The 24,972-nt window shown below is 36.8% G+C and overlaps 2 protein-coding genes across 3 annotated transcripts in view; one reads left to right on the plus strand and one right to left on the minus strand.

The window, feature by feature from the left end:
* TCEA1 (transcription elongation factor A1) overlaps window positions 1–14,682 on the plus strand; it is a 50,075-nt gene extending 35,393 nt beyond the window's left edge. For both annotated transcript variants that reach the window (XM_075920703.2, XM_006112188.5), the window contains exons 4-10: window positions 177–264; window positions 1,875–2,023; window positions 4,553–4,609; window positions 6,172–6,326; window positions 7,508–7,654; window positions 10,218–10,289; window positions 14,382–14,682. In XM_075920703.2, the coding sequence (XP_075776818.1) occupies window positions 177–264; window positions 1,875–2,023; window positions 4,553–4,609; window positions 6,172–6,326; window positions 7,508–7,654; window positions 10,218–10,289; window positions 14,382–14,390 (677 nt within the window). In that variant the 3' untranslated portion in view covers window positions 14,391–14,682. The remainder of the gene's footprint in view (window positions 1–176; window positions 265–1,874; window positions 2,024–4,552; window positions 4,610–6,171; window positions 6,327–7,507; window positions 7,655–10,217; window positions 10,290–14,381) is intronic.
* A 5,402-nt stretch (window positions 14,683–20,084) lies between these two features.
* The window catches only part of RGS20 (regulator of G protein signaling 20), a 31,645-nt gene continuing 26,757 nt past the window's right edge, over window positions 20,085–24,972 (minus strand). The window contains exons 3-5 of the mRNA XM_006112185.4: window positions 24,147–24,233; window positions 22,708–22,942; window positions 20,085–20,338 (exon numbers count right to left, since the gene is read on the minus strand). Coding sequence (XP_006112247.4) covers window positions 20,150–20,338; window positions 22,708–22,942; window positions 24,147–24,233 — 511 coding nt within the window. The 3' untranslated portion in view covers window positions 20,085–20,149. The remainder of the gene's footprint in view (window positions 20,339–22,707; window positions 22,943–24,146; window positions 24,234–24,972) is intronic.

Raw genomic sequence — 24,972 nt, forward strand, 5'->3', positions numbered from 1 at the left:
TCCTTAGGTTACCAAAATAAAATAGATCATGGAGGTCACAGTTAGCTATTACTTAGTATTTCATCAGAACTTAATTGAATGTAATGAAAATAACCTACATTGCATTTAACTTATACTTAGCTGCCATTTCTGTCCAATAAGAGGCAATGCTTATTTCATGGTTTGTACATTTCCAGATGGACCTTCAACCGATAAAGACTCTGAAGACAAAAAAAAGGAACCTGCATCTTCATCACAAAACAGTCCTGAAGCAAGAGAAGAAAGGTATTTGAACCTGTGTGTGTATATAAAATGAACTATCACAACTGAAGAATTATTAATGTGAAGAATCAATTTCTTAGGTGCTTCCCTAAAATATTTAATTTTGGTACAAGTATATCTGGGAGTAGGGAGGGCTGCCATGTTTTTATGTCAAAGACAGATCAGTGTAAAATAAAAAAAAGTGGTGATCATTATCAAGACAAAATATAGGGTCTTTTGTAGTGGGGATGAAGGTAAGTCAGTTCTGTTGTTTAGTATGAAAAAGTGTCAAGTCATTGACCACAATATGAACTGAAAGTGTGGGTGTGTTGCCAGAAGAATAAACCTTTGAAAATGTAATTTTTTTTCTTCGAGTGCTGGTCCCTATGTGACTACAATTGTGATGTACTCATGAACTCCATGTGCCTGGAGGTAGAGAATTTTGAAAGCAGTGTCTCTTGGTATGCATATGTGCCCTGTGTCATCTGGTGCTTTCAGCTCAGGAGACAAAAGGTGGAACAGGCCAACCACCTCTCCATTTCCTTCCCACTTCTGTGTGGTCTGGGTTGGAGCATTCAGTGTCTGAATATTCAGGTTTCTTTTATCTGTGAATGTATGTAGATAGAGTACATGGTTTTATGGTCTAGTTTTAAAGTTTATAAAATGCTAAAATTATCAGATAAGGTTTGACTCTCAAACTGAGGTGTGCATCCCTTCCTCCCCAGCATGCACACCCTGTTTGGCTATTGTACTCTGGGCTTCAAAATTTGTGGTTCCTGCCTGCACGCCTTTTTGATCAGCAATGACTACGTATGCCCCTTGTACTATTTTAGGGAAAGCCCACATTGTAACAAGGTGCAGTACCTGCCATTCATTCCTCTGCCATACCGTTACCATAGACTCTTCCTTTAGGTGATTCCTGTGACACTGCAATGGGCCTCAGACTGGGGGAACCTCCACTCCATAGATCAGTGCAAATGCTGTGGTGGACAGATCTGTGTTTCTGCCCTAACGTGTTTGTGTAGGGGGTGGAAGTGTAAGGGGTGTAGATACATCTCTGTATTAATCACAAATATCTGTATTAATCATTTTCTCATTGAAGTTTTTAACTTTGTATCGGGGCCCTTTATAAGTCATTTTATATAGCTTTGTATCAAGTCCTTTTAGGTAGAAACTTTGTACGTTGTCATATAGAACATAGAAACTTTGTATCTTGTAGAATATAAGATAAAGAGGATATCTTTGTACCCCCTTTTCCTTAATTGATTGCCATGTTGAACGAATGAAGTGTTTTGCCTTATCCCCTGGAAAGATCCCTTGTAGTACTTTAAGTACAATAGTAGGACCTGGAGGGGCTGGAATGGCTTCCACAACACATAGGAGCCCATGAGATTGATCTCTTGACCTTTGCCCCCTCTATAGTAATATTCTTGTTTCATCTCTGATCACACAAAGATTCTTTTTTATGAAGACTAATCATTTCTGTAGCTCTAAATAATTGCATAAATGTTGTCTTCTGTCTTGAGAATATTGTTAATGAGATGTAAAGATAAAAAAAAGTTTATTTTGATCTAGGGTGAAACATGTTGGAGAAGAGACACTTCATATTAATTGTCTGTTTTCATTTACTTTAGCAGTTCCAGTAGCAACTCCAGCATCAGGAAAGAGGAGGCTAATGCTCCTTCAGATTCCTTCATCCCTTCTTTTCCTCGGGCTCCAAGTACTTCAGATTCTGTACGAGTGAAATGTAGAGAAATGCTAGCTGCTGCTCTCAGAACAGGAGGTGAGCTTTGTAGAACTTACTCACAATATTTGATTTTGTTCTGTTTCTTCTTCCTGTGTATCCTAGCAGTGGTTGTTGGACCAGTCAGAATCCTATACAATCAGGCTGGCTAGTAAAATATAGGCTCATCCAGATTAGCATAATCCTGGCAACCTAGGAGCATGCTGAGGTGCATTTCATGTTGCAGTCCATTTGACAAATGCTTTCCAACCGGAGATAATTCTCTTCATAGTGCATATTAGCCATTACCTCCTTGTTCATCAACTTAATCTGTTTCCATGAAAGATATCCTTTCAGTGATGTTTTTAGGGTACCATTATGTCTGAGTCCTGTGACTTTTCAAATTCTAGTAGCCAGAATCTCTGTTTCAATTGGGACTTAATTTTGCTACAATACACCTGGCATTGGTGTTTGGATCATTTTAAATACCTAAAATAATTTAATTTATTTATCTAACCCAGAACAGCAGTATCCTCTTCTTGTCCAGTTTCAGGGGTGTTAGCTTCTGTGTCTTTTGAGAGTTATATAATGTAGAAGTGAATGAGACCTATGAAATAATCTATTCTATCTTGCTTTCAGTGTCAGGAGATTTATCACATCTTTGTGTTTTTATGCTAGAAAATAAAATCTTCACTACTTCCTTTGGGGGAATTATTCTATAATTCAATAGATCTCTCTGTCAAGGCTTTTGTTTTCCAGCTCTTCCTACATCTGCCCTTCCCACTGTTCCTTTTTATTTTCAAAATACAGAAATAACCTATAAACTTGATGCATAATCTGCACATCTCCATGAGATCCTCACATCAAAGTTTCTCCTGTTACTGCTTATGTTTACACCCTTCAAATAATCGTACAGTTTAATGCTGCCATCCTTCTAAAGCTATCCGTTAGCCAAACGCTCATTTTTAAATTTAAATTCAAAACTTGTTCCAGAAATAAACATAGACCCATAGCAGTGGGAACCAAATCTGTTCATTATTAACTTCCTCTTTGGTTCAAACTGTTTTGTGTAATAAAGAGTAAAGGACAATCTCTCTTTCTTTCACATACATGAGAATTTTGAGCATGATGCACAGTAAATGAATGAAAATGGCAAATCGTATAATACTGAGAATATGTACAAAAATATCAGGATGTTCAAAGCAATGTATGTGCAGACAGCTTGGATCCTTCCTACTACTTTCTCTCTTCAGAAAATGGAGCCTTTTTTTTGGACCCCAGAAGAGTATTGTTTGTAGGTCCAAGCTCTGCCTTCAGGTTAACACTATCTCTTCCATAGTAGGGCTCACTTTCTAAATACCAAGTCATCAAGTTTGTATACACTCATTTGCAGAGAGCATCCAGAGGCAGTTAAACAGGAGTAATATTTTACACAAGTGTCAAAGTCTAGCTGGCAATAAATGAAAGTTAGGATGCCTAACTGACTTAAGTGCTTGTGAAAATGTAATTTAGACTCCTAAATCATTTAGATAACTTTACAAACTTTGCTCAAGGTCAGTTGAAAACACTCTTGTCTTTGGAAACTTACCTAAAATTATTACAAGTCTAACAGACTAAAAAGAGTTATTTCTTTTCTTCAGTTTTCTTATGTTGTGCATTTTGACATTTTGAGTGTAGGCACTTTTGTTGTTTTTTTTCCCATTAGTAATCAGTCATGTTCTGCTGTTTTTGTTGGTCTTTTTGTCAAATTGTCGTGGACATTTGATAAATATGGTACTTGAATTTTTTTTAACTTTATGACATTGATGGAAGAATTCTGTAAACTGTAAATGAAGGTGTAGGGAAGAAAGGTGGAAAATGTTGATAGTGTGCTCACAGTGCCTAGCCTGTCGCCCATCAGATTGGGAATTAAATGTTAAATTAGAAAGTAAATGGTTTTTTCTTTTTCTTTCCAAAATTTCTACTGAAAGATTTCTAAGACTGTGCATTTGAGGCCAAACTTTTCATACTGTCTTTGGAGTTTTAAAGCAGTAAATAAAATAGGTAAAATATTTACTTTCCTGTGTTATTGCAGTTCAGTTTGTCTGCTTTCTGTATATTTTAATGTCTGTTAGGCTTCTCTCTATAAATAAATGACTGATTCTGCTTTTATCTAACACTAATGTAAGTGAATGTGCCCATACTCCCTTGAGAGTGAATTTTATCACTGACATTGAAGTGATGGTTCAGTCTTTTTTTCAGAGTAAAGATTGGCAGTTGTCAAACTGAATAGATTCTTCAAGACTTAACTGATAATTTAAGAGCTCTTTGTATGGTACTTACATTTACAATTTAGCTTCTGATCAAATAAAGTTTTAGGCCAGTACTTTCTATCAATCTTGTTTTCTTTACTTCTGTGTATTCTGCAAAATAATGAGCTAATGGGGTTTTTCTGCCATAAAAGTACAGTATATATTGCACTATTTTTTTTAAATGCATACCGGGGTTATGGCATAATGTACTCTTTCCAGGGTTCCCAATGGGTCCTTGAGATGCTAAGGAAATCTAATGTCCACTTAATGTTAATAATCAAACTTCTCTTTTGTTCAGATGACTACGTTGCTATTGGTGCTGATGAGGAAGAACTGGGATCTCAGATTGAAGAAGATATCCTTTGCTCTAGAATTAGTATTTGCTGATGGATTTATATTGATGTTTAAAAATGTTTTTGGTCGAAATATTAAATATTAATTTTATTCAGTAGGAAAATATTAATTTTTCTCAATACAGCAGTGTGAAAATGTTTAGTGTTCTTACAGTATATGAACATTAAATTACATTCAGAACTCTTTTCCTTAAGTTATGGTCTAGGGCTGCTGCTGCTAGTAGCAGCTTTAGCAGATATCTTACTAAAGAGACCTGTGGTGAGATTCTAGAGGCAGTGTGGCCTCGTAGATGGAGTTCTGGACTGGGACTTGGCAGAATGAGGTTTTATTCTCACCTCTGCCATTGACCTGCAGGGTGATCTTGGACAAGTTCATTTCTTATCTCTATTTCTTATCTCTGAAATCTGCTGAGGACAAGTACTATGTAGGATCTAGGTGGTGGTGGTGGTGGTGGTGTTCCTGTAATCTTGGATGAAATCTTAATGCACAAAATATGTATAACTATCAAAGTGCTTAAGTCGTCTTTTACTTTAAATTGCTTAATTTCTATTTTGTGTTTGTTTGTTTTTTAATTCTGTGTTAATGCTTTTACAAAGGAGGGCTGTTCCTCCTGCCCCCAACTTCATATTGAAGTAAATGTATTGTTTTCAAATGAGCCAAATTAGCAATAGACGGTATCTGTTACTAAGCAATAGGGTAAAAAAGGAAGTAACAATCTGAGCTACCTGATAGTACCCTGACAAGTAGACATTTAGCCTAAAATATGTCTTCTGTTAAGAAATTGGTGAAAACTTTTGTTTAATTTTTCATAGGAAATTTGAGTTGGTATTACTGATGCTCAAATATCAACCATCCATTACTTTGGAAACTAATCTGTACCTCAGAAGAGTAAATTTAAGATGCCCATTGTACGTTTGTGGGAGGCTTCTGCAAGTTAGAGAGAGCTTGAGCAATCTGCAGTTTCACACTGTAGTCTTCCAAATGGTCAGCAAAACTGTTTCTTAATGTGTTGATCTGGTTGCCATGTGTTGAGCAGAAAACATTGAGAAAATTATGTAATACATACATTGGTAGCCATTGCTAAGGAAAGAAACTGTTCAGAATTGTAAGACTAGATTTAGCAGAGCTTGGGGTTTCTTTGGGTTTTTTAATATATAATTTCAGTAGATAGGATTTGTGTTTTATGTTTAAGCGTTTTTTTTTAAACTTTTATCTATTTAAATTTTATTGGAGAGATAAGACACTGTGATTAAAAAGTTAGTTTTATGACCATTAAAAGAAGAATCTTCAACATCACATCACAATGTACAAAGTAAATATACTTCAATAAAACTAATACATTCTCAAGCAGTATTTTTATCACTATGCTGATCTGTACATTTCTATTATTATTGATGAAAATATTTTTCATCTGCGTAGGGTCAGAGCAATGTTTAGTGACATTTACTGATAACATCTAATGCTGCCAAACCTGTGCAAGCCTGAGTAGACATTTGTGAAAGAAATATTATATTGTGTTCTGCATATTACTTCTTGTTGATATATTCCTTAAGTCATAAGCACCTATATATCAAGAATTGAAAAACACTGACATGAAATACAAAAATCGGGTACGAAGTAGGATAGCAAATCTCAAAGACACAAAGAACCCTAATCTAAGAAAAAACGTATTATGTGGGAACATAGCTCCAGACAGGTTTGCCAAAATGACAGCAGAGGTAAGTAAATATTAGGTCCTGTAAATGTTGTTATTGTTTGACTTAAGTATACAAACTATCAACAAAAATTAATTTTATTTTCTTGCCTTTTTTATACTTTTGTATCTGCACATGCTCATAAACATAGGTACTTAGGTCTCAATTGTGATTTGTCCGTTCAGCAGTAAGATGGCTTGCAGACTCAGAGATTGTGGGATAATTCAAAAGGTGTGATGCTTGCATAAGGCAAGAGGCAGGTATAATGTCTTTAGGCTGCATTTTTTATTGCATACAGACTAGCCCCAGCCTTAAAGTTAGGGGATGTGGAGTGGAGGTTTTCCAGTGCCCTCCTATTGGCCTCCCATCCCCCGCAGCACAGAGTCACATGGAATAGCCGACTGGGGGCTGCTGACATGCAGGGAAGCCTGCTTGAGTGTGCTGTTGGCCAAGAGCTGCTTACATAAGCATCTCCCAGTCAGAGCCTCTCTCTGGCACCCACCTCCCTCCCGCACCCAACTCCTGCACCCACTCCCACATCCCTCTCCCAGGCTAGAATCTCTGCTGCACCCATACTCTCTCCCAGGTTCTATTATAACTATGCTAGTATTATTTTTTTATGAAAGGACAGTGTTACAAAACTGTTCACATTGTGAGTATTTCATGGTGGAAATAAACTTTTATGCAAAGACAAAAATAGTGAAATACAATTTTGCACAACCAGAAAATTGCACGAGGTTCCATTCCTGGGGACCTTTCTCTACTGCCTTTTTTTCTTTATCCCCACACTAATTAGTATGTTCACTTAGGTCTATATGTTTTTCACAAAGACCTTTTTCGCATGTTTGGTGATTATGTAACTACTGCTGTTTAATCAGGGGTATAAAGGAGTGAAGAAATGTTTTATCTTTAGGTAGCATCTTTGGCAAACTTAGTGAAAGTTGTGAAATTTTAAGTTGAACCTTGTTCCGTTTGAATTTAGCCAAGATAAAAGATCCAAGATTCCTAGAATGATTTAGCTGCTTGAAAGGACACATGTTCCTGGATTTAAAAACAAAATCATATCTTCAATATGAATAGATACATTTTTCAAATGAAATTTGCTAGGCTCATATATGCGGGGGACATATTATCAAAATTGTAAGAAGTGAATACCCAACAGCAAACTGAGAATGTTATGGTAGACAGTCTCTTTTCCATAACAGGAGATGGCAAGTGATGAACTGAAAGAGATGCGCAAAAATCTGACCAAAGAAGCTATTAGAGAGCACCAGATGGCTAGAACAGGAGGCACCCAGACTGACCTGTTCACATGCGGCAAATGTAAAAAGAAGAATTGCACTTACACGCAGGTACGTAATCATTCTTATTCCCTTTTGTCAAGGCTGAATCTCAATTTTAAAGACACTTTTCTCTCTCTCTCTTTTTTTTTAAGAATTTGTATTTCAGTCTCTTGTAACTTGACAGCTGAAAGAAATTCTTTTATAATATACCAGTGTTTGAGTTGCTTTGAAATGTTTCTTTGTTTCAATTAACCTAAAGCAAAGGAATATTCTGCTCTTTGAGAAATAAACAGTAAACAGTGGCAACAGAGAGCCTCTTTTTATAACCAATTATAAGCAGCAATTTTTTATTTCCAAATATGCTTATTTCTGTTGGTATTTCATAGATTTAGATCTGCTTTGATGGAGAAAATGCTCATCTTATTACATTGCTTCTCTCAGTCTTCTTAGAAATTAGCAATTAAGCCTAATCTTAATACTCTATCCAAGGAAAGACATTCTTTAACATTGACAAGAATTTTTTTTTTTAATTTCAGCAATACTGGCGGGGGGGGTTTTTTTGCTAGACTTTCCTTTTATCAGGAAATGAAAAGGACTTTCCGTTTCCTTTCCTTGTGCAGGAAATCAACTGATATAACTAGTGTTCTTAATGTGCTTGAACTATCTTTCTGTGTTTTTTGGTGGTGATGGCAAATGTTATATGTTGAAAGTAGGGATATTAGCGTGTAATCATTTACACGATTAATCAATAAACCCAGGCTTATCGGTTAATCCTAACGGTTACACACATACCACCCTTTATTGCCTCCGTATCAAGGGCAACAAAGGTGGGGGAGACAGTAGCTGGCTTTTAAGCTGTCTCCCTGAACATGCAGGCTCCTGTGGAGCCGCCTGTTTCCCCTCCTGCCTCCTCCCCCGCACCTCAACAAACACACTGCTGCCTCTCTGTCAGAGGCAGGGGGAGGAGGGGCAGGCGAGAGCTGGTGCTCACCTGGCCTGTGTGTAAACATGTAACTGCTAAACATTTCAGTGGCTACACGTTTACACAAATACACAATTATTAACATCCCTAGTAGAAAGCCTCTGAATATTAACATTAGTTATAATTTTATTAACATAGGGCCTGTTTTACAAGCCTTCTATTTGAACATAAGAACGGCCGTGCTGGCTCAGACCAAAGGTCAATCTAGCCCAGTAGCCTGTCTGCTGACAGTGGCCAGTGCCAGGTGCCCCAGAGACGGTGGACTGAAGACAATGATCAAGCGATTTGTCTCCTGCCATCCTTCTCCAGCCTCTGACAAACAGAGGCCAGGGACACCATTTCTATCCCCTGGCTAATAGCCTTTTATGGACCTAACCTCCATGAAATTATCTAGCTTCTCTTTAAACTCTATTATAGTCCTAGCCTTCACAGCCTCCTCTGGCAAGGAGTTCCACAGGTTGACTACACGCTGTGTGAAGAAGAACTTTCTTTTATTAGTTTTAAACCTGCTACCCATTAACTTCATTTGGTGTCCTCTAGTTCTTCTATTATGGGAACTAATAACTAACTTTTCTTTATTCGCCCTCTCCACACCACTCATGATCTTATATACCTCTATCATTCCCCCCTCAGTCTCCTCTTTTCTAAACTGAAAAGTCCCTGTCATTTTAACCTCTCTTCATATGGGACCCGTTCCAAACCCCTAATCATTTTAGTTGCCCTTTTCTGAACCCTTTCCAAGGCCAAAATATCTTTTTTGAGGTTAGGAGACCACATCTGTACACAGTATTCAAGATGTGGGCGTATCAGAGTTTTATACAGGGCAGTAAGATATTCTGGGTCTTATTTGTACCACTCTCGCTAATTTAATTGGGAATTGTGTGCAAAAAGCTTGCAAAGTCAAGTCCATATTGATTTCAGTAATGCTATAGAGTATATATTTGACCATAATAAGCTAAGTGTATGCTTCTAGTAGGTAAAATGTTTTGATGCAAACACATACGGTAAAAATCTCTCTCAATTCTTGGTGCTTTTAGGTCACCCCATCATAAGTACATTTGTTTAAATCTATGAAGACTGTACAATTGCTACTTCTAAAAAAAAAAAAACCTTCAAAAATATTTGCACAGTTCTACATGGATCTTCATTATTGAAATTAATACTTTTTGTACTTAAATCAGCCAAGCAAAAGGGTTCCCTCTTTATGTGTTGGCACAAAAACTTTACTCCCTTTTTTTCCTATAAATGAAATTATCATAATTATTTGTTAAAAATCTAGTAATTCCAATTTAAGTGTTTGCCTAACTTGTACTCTCTTGTGTTCATAGTTGACATGGTGCTTAAAATTTTAACTTACCTAGGTTTTTCATGTGTGAGGGTATAACCATTTTGTGGGTTGTAAAGGTTCAGAATTTGTTAAACTTTATAAATACTTTAAATGGAACGTTGAACCATTCTTACACAATGGATTTCAAGTAATTGTTTGAGCATATGTGCATAGCTCTTATAGTGCTTTTATTTAGGATATAAAGGTTTTATTTTAGTGTACAGTAAGAACTTTACATTGAACAAAAATGGAATAATTGAACAGGATTGTGGTGATAGTATTTTTCTTTCCTTTTCATTTCCTTCTCATTCCCTTTACTGTAGGTTCAAACTCGCAGTGCTGATGAACCTATGACAACATTCGTTTTCTGTAATGAATGTGGAAACAGATGGAAGGTAAAGCTTTTGTTCTCTTCTATATATTGTGTAGCAGATGGTCAAATTTCCAGTTTACTTTTCTGATTACAGAAAGCCTATTTGAGTTGTTAATCTTTTGTTTTTCTTCTCAAACCAGTTTGATAAATCATAAATATTGCCAAGTACCTTTAACCTAGAAATATATTTGGAAACGAAACTCTTATAGTTTGCAGTTAGTGAGATGTCCCATTAGCTATATTGATTAAATCAGTTTTCAGATTGTCCTGTAGTCTCGTTTTGTCTTTCTTTTTCTGTTAAGGCTTACCATTGTGTAAAACTGAGTGCAGGGTGTGTGAGCTTTTAGAACAGCTAGAATTTGAATTCAAAAGATGTGGAGGAAAACAAAATGAAACTATTTGATCTAGACAGTTACATATTTAACTCATCATAGATTCTCAAATAGGATTCAGCAATAACACTTCTAAACCAGAAGATCAGATTAAATACAAAATGTTGCTTACTGTGCAATGAATACAGTTATTAATTTAATTTTAAATTTTTCATATTAAAAAATTACAGTGCCTCAAGCTCTGCAATTTAGTATAATGTCATGGATCAATGCCCAAAAAAAACCAAGACACTGCTGGTCTTAGGAGCCAGTGACTGTTCTGGCCAAACACATTATGAACAAATAGGATTAGAAATGAAAACACTGGAAAGCAAAGGGCCCAAGCTTTTCAACCATGTGTAGAATTCATTTTTCAAGTATGTGTCAGTGTGGATCCACTCTAGATTTGTATGAGCCTCTGCACGTTAATCTGGATTTTTCTGAAAATCCAGGTCTCGTGGGGTGGCATATGCTCTCTCTGGCTCATCATGTTCCTGCATGAGGGCCTAAAAGATGAGGTGTCTGCAGTCCTCCTTCAATTCTCTGGGGCAACAAGATGGAACCTAGCTGATGTGCAATCTGTTAGACTATTAGCTTTAGGGAAACTTCTCAAAACGCTTGTTCACTTCTGAGATTCTTCAGAACCATCTTCATTTTTTTTTTATTACCCTAGTCTTAGTGCTTGTCAAATAGAAAGCTGCTTTTAAGCCCCACACCCACGCACACATGAACGCACATTCCCCAAACCTCACTGAACAGCAGCTTGGCACAGTGGATCCAAAGCCCACAATATTCAGGCTTGTCCATCCTGTAACTGTCTTAATTCCTCTGAAATATTGGTCCAGCAGATGTGTGGTCTACTTGGGAGAGTCTTGAATTCTAAGCAGCTGCTCACTTTGCCTCTCCTTCTCTGAAAGAGCTCTCAAATCCATGGGATGCAAGGCTGCAGCTCCATCTTTTGGAGCAATCTATGAAAGTGCCATCAGATACAGAAGAGCCAAATTACTTTAATGCTCAAACCTACATCTAACTGGCAAGCAAGTGACTCTTAAGACCTTAGCAGAGACAGTGGTGCCAAAGCCAGTCATAGAATCAACATCAGTACTAATGCTGTGCCTAGACCCAAAGCCCTCGTCAGGCTCAACATCAAAATTGACACCTCAAAGTCAGTTTTGATGCTGTGAAAGAGGCCAGCCTGAGTGGTGGGGAAGGAGCTCTATGCTCTCTTGTGAAGAAGGAAGCAAGAAGATGACAGAAGACAAGTCACACCTAGAATTGAAGATGCACAGAAAGGAGCTGATGGTGGCACAGCACATACTACCAGTATTGCTCTTGTACCATATATATCCCAGGATGTATTTCAGAGTCCTCAGCTACAGAGACTTTGACTTATGAGGGGAATAAAGTAAGGATGTTAAGGAACAAAATACAGGACTATGTAGCACTTTAAAGACTAACAAGATGGTTTATTAGATGATGAGCTTTCGTGGGCCAGACCCATTTCCTCAGATCAAATAGTGGAAGAAAATAGTCACAACCATATATACCAAAGGATACAATTTAAAAAAAGTGAACACATATGAAAAGGACAAATCACATTTCAGAACAGAAGGGGGATGCGGTGGGAGGGGGGAGGAAAGGAAGGTAAATTCCTGTGAGTTAATGATATTAGAGGTGGGGAAGGGTAGATGACTGAGAGTTAATGGTATTAGAGGTGATAATTGGGGAAGCTATCTTTGTAATGGGTAAGGTAGTTGGGGTCTTTGTTCAGCCCCCTGCGGACAGTGTCGAATTTTAGCATGAATGCCAGGTCAGAAGATTCCCTTTCAAGTGCAGATTTGAAAGTCTTCTGATGTAGAATGCATGTGATTAGGTCATTGAGACAGTGACCTTTCTGGTTGAAATGGCAAGAAACTGTTTTTTCTTTGTGATCCTGTCTGTCTGTTTTGTGGGCATTGATTCTTTGGCGAAGTGTTAAGCACTAGTCGACTATCTGATAAGCAAATGCTGGGGACTCTTGTACATTTCAAAGCTGGCACGCCGCATTGTATTTATGTGACCATCAGTTATTTGTACTATAATGTCCATGAAGTGAATCTCCTGTGTGGATAGTGGGGTGGAAGTTGTTGAAAGCCCAGTGGAATTCAAGGGCCTCCTTTCTGTGGGTCCAGATGATGATGATGTTGCCAGTGTAGCACAAGTAGAGGAGGGACACTTGGGGATGGGAGCTGAGGAAGCGCTGTTCTAAGTCAGCTGTAAAAATGTTGGCATACTGTAGGGCAATTCAGGTACCTATAGCAGTGCCTCTAACTTGAAGATACAAATCATTCCCAGATCTGAAATGGTTGTGGATGAAAACAAAGGCACAAAGTTCAGTAACCGGTTGTACCATGTCATCATTGAGGATATCGTTCCTGATGACTTGTAGTCCATACTTATGTACAGTATTGATGTGGAAAACTTCTGACTCCTGTAAAGAGATCTCATCACCTTTTGGCTTCTCTTTTTTTCTGTGGAGAGGGCAAGGAGACTTGCTGCTAGATCGCCTGGTGGGTAATGGGTGAAGATTTGGCAAGAGCGCTCTGGCTTTGACTAATGTATTTTTGAAAATTATTTCAGAAGTTTTGATGAACTACAACGGTCAAGTAAAGTGAGGACAGTACTATAATTAGAAGAAAAAAAGGGTTTTTTCCCCTTTACTTATCTTAATTGGGCCATTGTGCAGTGAATTGTGAATACAAGTTGAACCTCTCTTGTCTGGCATCCTCAGGATTGGAGTGGTCCCGAACAAGGGAATTTGCTGGACCAGGAGAGGTCAGGTGTCTGGGCTCTCCTGAGGCTCCGCTTCTGGCAGCGGCCCCGGGAGAACCTGGAGACCTGACCACCACCTCAAGCCCACCTGCCTGGATCTGCTGCTCCCTGGGGAATCCTGGCCCACATGCGGCATCAATAGCTGCTGCCAAGGTTTCCTGGCCCCACTTGTGGTGGCAATGGCAGCTGCTGCTGGTGTTCCCAGGCCCTGCACGTAGCAGGGCTACTGTTCCAGGGATTCCCCAGCTCCCGTGCGGCAGCTACTCCCAGGGCTCTCTACCCTCCTGTCATTGCCTCTGCAGGCTGCCACCAACCAAACCAGCTACGCTCACAGCTGCTCTCAAGCTCTGCAGCTGGGGCTCTCTGCTATAACATCTGTGGTCCTGCCGAACCAGGGATTGCCGGACGAGAGAGGTTCAATCTGTTTTTTCCCTAATTCTAATATTTATTTCACCTATTCAGCTGTGGTAGCACCGCAGAAGCATATATTGTCTCCATGCTAAACATGTCAGCAGAAGAAAATTGGGAAAACTGCTGGGGATTGGAGACAAGCATTCTTTATTTTATACATCTTGCTGAAGTTTTATACACTTACCGTGTATTTTTGCCCTTTTATTTAATGTTAGGTTAAATGCGCACTGAAAAGTATTTAACAACCTGCCAAGTCTAGAAGTTCTTTCATACCAATACAAATAATTCAGGACCGAATGATTTTTAGCTGCATTCACTGTGGGCCAATGAACAGAAAAGGATTTTTTTTTTCAGTCCCTTTAGAAATTCTTGAAAGAAGAAAATGCTAAAAGGGATGTAAGCAAATGCTCAGACTGGTAATTACCACATCATAGAGGAGTGTGTTCTTCTCTTCCTTCTTGCAAAGAGCTAGAAATAAGCTGCATGCAGATATCTCATAAAATATTTCTTTCTTTTGACAGTTCTGTTAGAAGAAACAATTGTGAAGACATCTGGACCAGTATGAAAGAGGATTTTGTATTTAGCTTTAAGAACTAGGCCAGGCATCTAGGTTCCTGCAAACGAGAAACATTTTTTTTAAAGCAGCATACATCCCTGGAGTTAACCTTTGGTTTTTGACACAACCATCCCTTCCTTAAATGCCTTCCTATAGTTAATAGTAGGGCCCGGATGCTCAGTTGTACGCTGTATGTTTAAAATATTTTTTCATTTTTATAAGTAAGTTGACATTAAACTTTTATCAATAAACTTTTGGTAACAGAATTGTTTTTCTTAACTATGTGAACAATGTACTGTATATTTTTTTACAGTCTGAAACATACCCACTAGACACATTTTACCTCTCCAGTCTGTTAAAAATGTATGAATGAAATCTGCATTTGTTTCTTATTGGCATATTCCTGCTAATTTTGTGGGGAGGGAGGACAACTAACTTAATTTTAATTATACCAAATCTGCTGTGGTGTCTAAATTGCAGCTTGTTGGCTCTGTCTCATTTGTACATACTGTTTATGATTTAATGCTTAAATTCAAATCATGAAGTTTGGAATTTTGTTAATGGATCTATTGAACTCTTCTGTTACAATACTTGGATGAGATTGGTTATGTAATGAGCATTGATCAATCCAATTTATTGTACTGCCCTAAAGTCTGTAAATTACTACAACCAGATTTTTTTTTTTGGAGAAATGACTTTATAGCTTGTTTAAATTTGGTTTAATTGTTTTATTTTGCTTATGTGTTTGATACCACAATTTATTTTAGACTTTGTTAATGAGCAAAGACATTTTGTGGTAGGCTCCTTAAATGGCAATCAGTAAACTAGTTGATAAAAAAGATTGGTTGGGGAAGTAATATTACTTCACATCAATTCATATAAATGGCATTAGTTCCTGTGAATGGCTCATGAACTTTATTTTGATATGTAGAATCATTGATGCCATTGATTAAACCATAGACCAGAATAAATCATTAAATTTATGGTCTTTCACCATCCAAGATGATAGAAAGATGTATTTTATTAGAATGTGATTTTGACAATACAGCTTTTAAAATACTGTGCAAATGTTATTTAGCAAAGAGCCAGCATTGTTAGAGGACATAAGATTCTTACATTTTTGGTCATCTTTATATTTATATTTATATTTAAGCTCTGGGGTGGGGAAGATCTGACCAATCAGTCTATGAGGAATTTGTGGATAGTTACTCATGTAAATGCATTTAGTTTCTGGATAATAAACTCCTTACCTGAAATGGGCAGTCAGATTTTTCTTTTGCTGATTTGCTCTGTAATGGGGGAGACATGCTTTCAAAGGAGGCAGCATTACATTCTAAAAAAACCTGATCTGTGAGACCCCAAAAACAGTTTGCTAAAAGCTTTAATCGTACATTGTAAATTAAGCAATTTTCCATTGAAAGAGAAGAATAGTCTGTTCTTTTGGAAGGGAAAATAAATGTGGATAAGAATTTAGCTTGCTGTAGATACATCTGCCTAAAAAAGGAAGGAAATTATTCATATATTTCAAAGGTTATTGCATAATTGTATGGAAAGAATTTGAACTCTGCTTGGTTGATATTTGTGCTATAATGCAGAAAGATATTTTTAAAATTAAACTGAATGTAAAAGTGAATGCAGTAATTTACAATGAAAACTTAGCAGGACTGTTTGAATTATGTACAGTTTCTTTGAAAGTATCTTGATCTTTTAAGTCGCCTCAGATAATAACAAATGAACTTTAATTATAAATGTTTAATATCAGTGTATCTGTCCTTTGTTTTTGGGCACTTCTGTAAGGAGAAGTCTGAGAAATTGTATTAAGCAAATGGTAGTCTTGTTACTTGGGTGCCAGTTGGACTTTGACAGCCAGTGGAAATCTAAGTTAGTTACAGAACAGGCACAATGAGAAGTTCCTCATAACATGAAGTATGAAGTTCCTCACATTCTATCTACTCTCAACCTATCCCAAACCTTATATGTAAGGATGGCCTGCCTTGATAAAAGGATACAATAATAATTCACTTTCCATGCCTGCTTGATTTTGTGAAACTTCCCACAAGAGTCTGAACTGTGATACTGGCTTTCGTGATTAGTGGATGTCCTATGGGAACTGGAATGAGATACCGACTGTGGCTTCAGATGAAGAGTAAGTAGTAAACAGCTTCTGGGACTTGATCATGCAACTACTTAGGCAAAACACCCATGGATGTCAGTGGGACAAGTTAAGGATCCTCATCCCCACTGACCCAGATAGATTGCTGATTTAAATTGAGTCATTCATTTCCCATAAAGTTATTTGTAGTATATTTTACTATAAAATGTGTTTTCTTAACAAGTTTGAGACTGGTCACTAATAGTTTAAAACTTGGTTGTGGCTTTAGATTAAAAGGTTAAAAACAATCTCAATTAGGAGAATTAGTTTTCAAATTTCACATAAAGAAGGCTTTAATGGTCATTCTTGGTGTCTGAGTGCCTGCTATTACTGGAAAGAACACTTAGATATACTATGCTAAATTTATATTTGATTTAAAATGTGTAACCTACAGAATTTTGCTATATTGTACTAATGAATTTGGAATTTAAAGTTCAGTCTGAAGCACAATGTTGATGGCATCAATTGATGTGTTGGCTGAAGGGGTCCATGCAATTTTAATATTGCTTAGCAGGTTCATGAAAAGAACACCCTTTAACAGTATGAATGTTCTGTGGGAGTTATTGGTATATAAAGTGCAGATATTTAAAAGCTTGTATCAGTGGAATAGAAGGTTATTGCAGCTTAATGATGTCCTGCTGCTAGATAAATGCCAACACAAACAATGTTTATTTTCAGGCCAGGATATATTAATCCTGTGATAATGGTTTTGACATTATTTGTTCTATATAACTTGTGTAAATCTGATCCCTTTGTCTTCATAGTTCTTTAATAATTATTGTCTACTATAACAAGGTAATGACTATCTCCCAATTCAGTGGGACTAAAACTTGGCCCTTAGAAAAGATTGGCGTGTTTCGCTAGAGATGAGCTTCTGCAGTTATGCATAGTGAAACAAAATACAGGGAATAAGTGATCTCATGTGATTTAATTAACCTTATTTAATCATATATAAAATTCAATTAAAATGCTAATATTTAACACTTCTCTAGGATGCTGTCAGGTTAGTTGGGTCCAGCATCCTGGAATTGTGTGACAGGAGGATGTGTTTTAACTATAGCTGAAATGAATGGGAATGTTTCCATTAACTTTTATTTTTCCAGAAAACTGACCAGCTTAATTGTCCAAGTGAAATGCAGAAAGTGAAAACAGGTAGTAGAAATGAGCAAATTATTAAATGTAAAAGTACTTTTAAAATCTAATCTGATCATTTTAAAAAAAAATTCTGGACAGTATCCTTTCAATTTTAGTAATTCTCTTCCGTTGAATATAATAGACGAGAACCCATTGTGTTTCATGAGATACACACTTGCTTTGTTTGACTCTTAGCTCTTAATGAGGCACCTTCAAAAAGATGAGGGAAAACATGAGCAAAACTCAATTGTCGGTTTTGTGAAATGATACAGCTTTGAATTTTTCTAACGCATATCTGATTTCACCAGCAAGCTGAAAGTGACCCAGTTTAACTTCGTTTGTCAGTTTAGTGCTTCTGAGAGGTCTGATGTAACCAAATTAATAATTTGCTAATACTCCCAAGTTCTCCCATTGCTGCCTCATCGACATGTCTATTTTGATCTTTATCTAGCACTGCGACTACTAGCCAGTATGCTAGTTAATACGCTGAATAAATTGAAACTGTTAATGTGAATAGTGCTGTGAGTATGTAAATGAACTGGACTGAGATATTGAAATTGATATATCCAGCTGCTAAATATAGCAAAAAAACCTGGAAATCACTACTGAGTTGGACCAAATTTCAACTGGTGATCTAGAAGAGCTCTTTTTAACTGAGTCATATAACCTCATGTGCTGCTGGCAGAAGTGTTTTCCAGTTACTTGTTCAATGTTGTTGTTTTAATTAATCACTTTTTTTTTTTCAAACTGGCATGTTAAATGCTGTTGTGTGTTATAGAAATTGGTGATAGCTACAGCTGTTGCTTACAACTCACCTTGTAGCAGGTCTTCTCCCTTGATTCTGTGTAGGGACAAAGCTCATTAATTATTTTAATGGGATTAACACAAAGAGAAAAACATCTCCGGCATGGTGCATTGAACAAGCTAGTAAATGAACATGTGTCTGAATTCCCCCCTCTCCCCCGCCCCCCTAGAGAAAGAGTTGAGTATATCATAGTGCCCGGCTGGAGAAAGATTAAATTCACTAGAAAAAGCAATGCAAAACTATCTGAGACCATCCCTTTTAAAGAGGTAATTTTTTTTTTTTTTTTTTTACTTCCCACCCTTCTCCTCCCCACCTACCTTCTGGTTCATATCTCATTGCATTCTTTCAAATCAATACATAGGAAACTACCACAGGAGTTAAATCTACAGTAAATGAAAATGTATGTAGTGGAAATGACATTAAACTACAGTATATTTTGGCTTAATCACTTGTCTGATGAAAAATGGATCTATAAACTCATAAATTTGTTTCGCTTCTTCCAAGGTTTAACCATGATAACTAATTTGAGGTGTATTTAAATGCAATATTGTAATAGGTATGAGGTTTGGCAAAAAGCACTAGTTTGCACATATAAGTACAATATACTATGGATACCAGAAATGCACAAATGAAGCTCATAGAAGAATACTGCTTTGCTTTGAGATTTGTCTGAGCCTGACTTAATGCTATATCCCTGGAAGCTTGTTTTAACTTGCTTTTGTATGAAGCATTTGAACATCACCTCTGAAATAAGGGAGCCCCAAACACTCTATCCTGTAATTTAGGATTTTCAGTGTCTATGAACACATAAAATGGCTGCTACTGCAGATCTCCAGGGACTAAATATTGACATATTAATTACAGTTATTTGCATGTGCCTGTGCAGTGAATAGAACAATACATGAGAATTCTTGTGCTTTATTTATTATTCTAAATTCCCAGACTCTTCCCCTTTCCTAAATTCTTCAGCTTTTTATAAACTTTGACATTATGAACTTAAAAATGTTTTCAGCAGACTCTGATAGTAAAATAACACTTTTCATTAAGAGAATTCTATAGGCAGTATTATTCCAAACCACTAGTTTCATAAACTTGAAGTTGTAATGTTTGATTTCCATGAGCACATTGTTTATATGTATCAAGTAGCCACTCCAAGACAAGTACCATCTCTTCTTCAAAAGTAGGACCAGGTTGAACTATTATAAAATGTTAGGCTTCAGTCTACTGTAGTCCAACTATCAACAGCATAACTGTTTCTACTGTGGCTGCACAATGGTTGGGAAAGGTGAGAGCAGTCATAACTAACACTGTTTAAAAAAATAAATTGGAAAGTTATTTTTTTCCAGAGTAGTAATTTTAACTTCCTGTACAAGAGTTCATGTCCAAGTACATTCTGCTACTGTAAAAATCTGTCTCCACATTCTCCTTTGCAAAGTGTCACTTAGTTGATCAGAGGCTGCATTTAGCTTGTGGTATCAGAGCCCTCTGCAGGTTAAAATATTGAAAGTTCATATTAAAATATACCTGAGTTACTTTCAGGTAGATATCCTATTAACTCTAAATTCTTTGTTGGTTGATGTAGCTCAGTCCCATTTCTGGTTTTTTGTTTTGTTTTTTTAAAATAAATACATTAATAAAAATATTATGCTTTGATGGATTTTTCAGATAAGGACTGAAGCAAGTCCTTATAAATAGCAGAGTTCATAAACCGTGGGTAGGAGTCTCTATGCATTAAGGTGTAGATCTGGAGCTGTGCATCATCAAAAGTATGTTGTGATGGTTCCAGCATATTTCGGTTGATAACTTCCCTTACTCGGGAGTCCAGGCTGACCTGTATATTAAAAATGCATTTGTTGACATTGGTGAGCGCGCACACGTTTCCAGCTCTACCCATTTTAAAACACTTTTAATAATTTTAATCTTCATTCCTCAAACAAAGCGTAAAGTGTGTCAGATACACATAGTGATAACAATTTTCTGCTTTCTAACTTTGTATACAATTATCGCCTTGAGGGTAGCAGTAGAGGAATCCTCTTGTAACGATTCTCTCTGCCTTCTAACTTTGTAAGCAATAGTCACCTTGAGTAGCAGAAGTAGAATTGAAAAAGGCCCCCTTACTTTTAAACAATACATCTGGAATCGTATTAGTGCTAAATTCTGAAGATATTGCTGGAATTTTTGTTCCTTTTGCTTAATCAGTGAATTTTGTGTGACTAGCTTTTGTTTCCTTGGGAAGGAATATCTCAGAGGCTTAGGATTAAGCGGAAAGCATCTGCAATTAACAGAAATGTTTAAGCAAATCCCTTTACTAAAGAGTGGGCAGAATTAGATATGAATTGCAAATAATTGTATAATGGTTCCATATTAGATGGATATTGTGAAAATTAAAATTTCACTGAGGTGGTAGTCTGAAAGATACTATGTTAACAGGTACTAAATTTCTTTTTAAACAAGAAATTAACCAAAGGAAGAAACTCAACTTTATAGTATAATGTTCAGTGTATGAAATATTTACCAATATCAAACAACTAGGTAGTTTTGTATATCTGCTGATTGTAAGAGAAATTTTCACTTATGGTTAACTTTTGCTGTATGGTTAGAACAAATTATATTTGAGCAATTCCTTTAAATGGAATTTTTCATGAAATATAAAGATTTTAAACTCATTTATAGTCTTCCATTTCTTTTTTTGCTGCTATTTAAAAAAATCTAGCTTGTTTGATTTAAGCAAGGAAGATGCTCTTTGCACTGTTATGCCAAGGAATTACAGTCTAATATCAGTGCTTTATAGTACCACATCTGCTGCTTTGTCTGTTAACCAGGAAGATGGAGGATAGTTTCAATCATAGCACTCTGATACCTTCACTTTCTAAGTCTCCATTATTAGTAGGCTTTTTTAACTGTAAATGTAGATAAGCATCAGTATTACTGTTTAAACAAATCAAAATTTCCATCGATGATTATCAAAATGCATTGATAGGCAAAGTAAGAAAAATGCTACTTGAGAATGTCTTAGCATATGTCTACACTGCATGGCTATTTCAAAATAAGCTATTCTGGAGCAGTTATTCCGAAATAGCTTATTTCAGAATGGCATGTCTACACTACAGGGAAGCCTCAAAATTAGTCCAAGGCAGGCTTCCCTAATGTAGATGTGCTATCTCGATTTAGAGCCCCAGGAGACACTGGGGAGGAATAATTTAGATTGACCCAGGTAAGGGGCTATTTTGAAATAGCAGCTTTGGAGCATCTACACATGCCTTAGTTTGAAATAGCTGTTTCAGAATAGGCATTATTCCTTGTAGAATGAGGTTTACAGATTTGTCCATTATTTAAAAATTATGTTGAAATAAAGGAATGGCTGTCTAGACACTCAAATTGTTATTTCAAAATAAAGCTAGTTATCTTGAAATAGCTGTGCAGTGTAGGCTCACCCTTAGAGTTAGATTTAAGGAAATTTTACTTTGTATATTTTGATATTTATGTTGACATTTTGTGTGTTAATACTTTTAAAACATTAGCTTTTTGAACCCCAGAGTCTATCATTAAATAATTCTCTGACCTTGACTGACATAATTTCCTGAAACTTTGAAAATGTAAATGGGTAAAAATTAAAAAATGCTTAAACCCCATAATATTGCATAAGTATAAAAATATAAATACAAATTACACTTAAATTTAGGGATTTAATAGTATAGTTGACTAAATGATTAACCTATAAGTGGTTTCTTATCAGTTAGCGCTGTGCACTACACACAACACTCTTACCCCCTCCTCTGCCCCCAATAAATTTTTAGTGGGCTGGCTGACAGTCTAGCTCAGTCTCGATTCATGCTGGGACTGGCATCAACCCCTGTTGACTTAGTGCTTGTAGTGTAGAGCCAAAGTGGAGGTAGTTGCGGGACCCAGCAGGAGTCAGGATTGAGTGGTAGAAGTGCCATCCCTTATCAATTAATTGTGTAGTCAACAAAAATGTTTGTCAACTACACGATAAACAAATTACATGCTTCTTAACTTTCCTACTTAAAGTAGATATTCTGTCAATTATAAACAAATCAAATTCTGTCCAGCCTGATTTTTACCACTAAACCTCAGAAGACCTGTATCTCTGGGTTTAGCCGTCTTTGCCTTTCTTTATTCATGTTACAATTAACACTGTGCAGTGCAAAATTAAGGAATGAGCTGGGGAGGGACACACACCTCTTTTGGAGAAAGGATAGAAATATAATCTTCATAGATTAACCTTGCTTTTTCTTCTATGACACTCTTGTTGGATTCCTGCTTTAACTCCTCACAGGCCATCCAGAAAAGCATGTTTTCTTCACTGAATTCTGTTCGGAGGAACTCCCGGAAAGCATTTCTGCCAGCTGGAGTGATCATTAGCTTGTCAAATGACTGAGCCCATGCATTTACTTCTTCAAGTGTAGGAGTGGGACTTGAATGAGAGAATGGAAAAGGAGATATTGATGCTAGTTTCTCAGAATTCAGTCACTAGAAAAGAGACATTCACTTTTACTGAAAGAAAAAAAGCTTTATATGAGTCTAATGCATGGTAGGTCAGGCTCTATTAACCAATACCCAATATTGTCACCCTGCTGTGAAACTCTAGTAAAAGGATAAGAGGGTTGTGGAAGATAAACTCTTAAAGATGTGATCACGTGTTCTGTTGACTATACCAGCTTTATTTTAAGTGTTTCTCAAAGTGGTCCACAGATCCATTCTGTGAGAGCTGCCAATGGGCCACTCCTGTTTGTTTATTTACCAGCCTTGTGGCTCCCGTTGGCTGTGGTTTGCCATTTGCAGCCAACAGGAGCTGCAGGAAGTGGCATGGGCCGGGCCGCTGCTTCCCACAGCTCCCCTTGGCTGCAAGCTGCAAATGGCAGACCACAGCCAGTGAGAGCCATGAGGTTCCAGGGTGCGGTACTGGTAAATAAATAAACTGGAGCTGCCCATTGGCAGCTTTCTCAGGGTAGATTCACAGACCACTTTCAGAGATACACGGTTTTAAACAAATACTTGAAATGTACTTAACCATTGAGGGACAGAATAAAGTGTTTTTCTAGGATTCAAATGAACAGTTATCTTTTTAGTTAGCTAGTGTCCCCATTAGAAGTACGTAATGTGTAGACCCAGTCAATATGTTTATAGCTGTTATGACAAAAGCTTTACTTCATCTTGATTTGTATAGATCTTCATCATAGAGCACCCATGAAAGAATAGCAAAAGTTAATTAGTTGGCTAACTCGTGATAGAATCAATATTCTCCCTTGTTTATTAATCCTAATTTAAAGCTGGGAGCTACCAATTGGATTGGTTAAGATTTCATGAAGTGATGGAAATGAGAGGAAAAATTAGACATGTAGGCAGAGAATGGGAGATTGCTTCTTTACTATGTTGTTGTTATTGTATCACCACATAGTGTAAGCTTTCCCTACACAGAATATTTTTAAAGTGTGGGTGTTGGTTCAGCCCATGAATTAATGAAGGGTTAGAGTAGGAAACATTCATCTAGTGATGACTGAGAATCGAATTTAGATGGAGTATGGATGACAGCAAGGGAGTAATTTGTGCATTTCAAACCATTTGCCTTGCAGAGTTAGCTCTTTATATATAAATGCTCAAAGGAAAAAAAAGGATACCTCTCCTCACAGTTTGGAATACTCTCTGCTCTTAGTTCATGGGATGTCCTCCTTTCTCTCTCTTCATCTTGATTTCTAACAGTAAGACTGCAAGGTAGCAAACAAATAACTCAATCAAATTTAGATAAGGAAGAGCTTGAAACTACATCAAATTGTTATTTAATATTTTACACATAATTGGTTTGTTTACCTTACCTAAAAGAGATTAAAAATTACCTGTAGTCTTTTATTTTATGATTCTCTTGTAAATCCAGCAACATTAACAAAGCTATTCTAGTTGCCTGGAGAATCTGGTTATCCAGTATAGTTTCTCAGTGCATACTAGAAGGAGTTTTGTGTGTGCTTTAAAACATTAGATGTAATCCACAAATGCTGACTAGTCTAACATTGCAGCGTAGTTTTCTAAGTGGAGCAACTTGTAAGAATATATGTCTTGACATAGTGGGGCCAGCATTGTAATAAGCACTAAATGCAGTGCTTGCAGGATTAATATGAGGCATAATTACAGGCCAAAGTCTCCTCACCTATGTTCTTTAAGAGCTCTCTTGAACTCTTCACTGAAGCAGGTGTCAAGTCCTGTTCCTGGTCATATTCCAATGTAGTGGTAATTTTCTAACTACCGTATATACTCGAGTATAAGTCAACCCGAATATAAGCCGAGGCACCTAATTTTACCCCAAAAAACTGGGAAAAAGTATTGACTCGAGTATAAGCCTAGGGTAGGAAATGAGGCCGCTACTGGTAAATGTAAAAAATGAAGATAGATACCAATAAAATTACATGAATATTTATTTCAAAGAAAAACAATAACCTAGCTCTGTAAGTG

Source organism: Pelodiscus sinensis, chromosome 2 (assembly GCF_052426305.1).
Source record: "Pelodiscus sinensis isolate ZL-2025 chromosome 2, ASM5242630v1, whole genome shotgun sequence".
In the NCBI taxonomy this organism is placed as follows: domain Eukaryota; kingdom Metazoa; phylum Chordata; order Testudines; family Trionychidae; genus Pelodiscus; species Pelodiscus sinensis.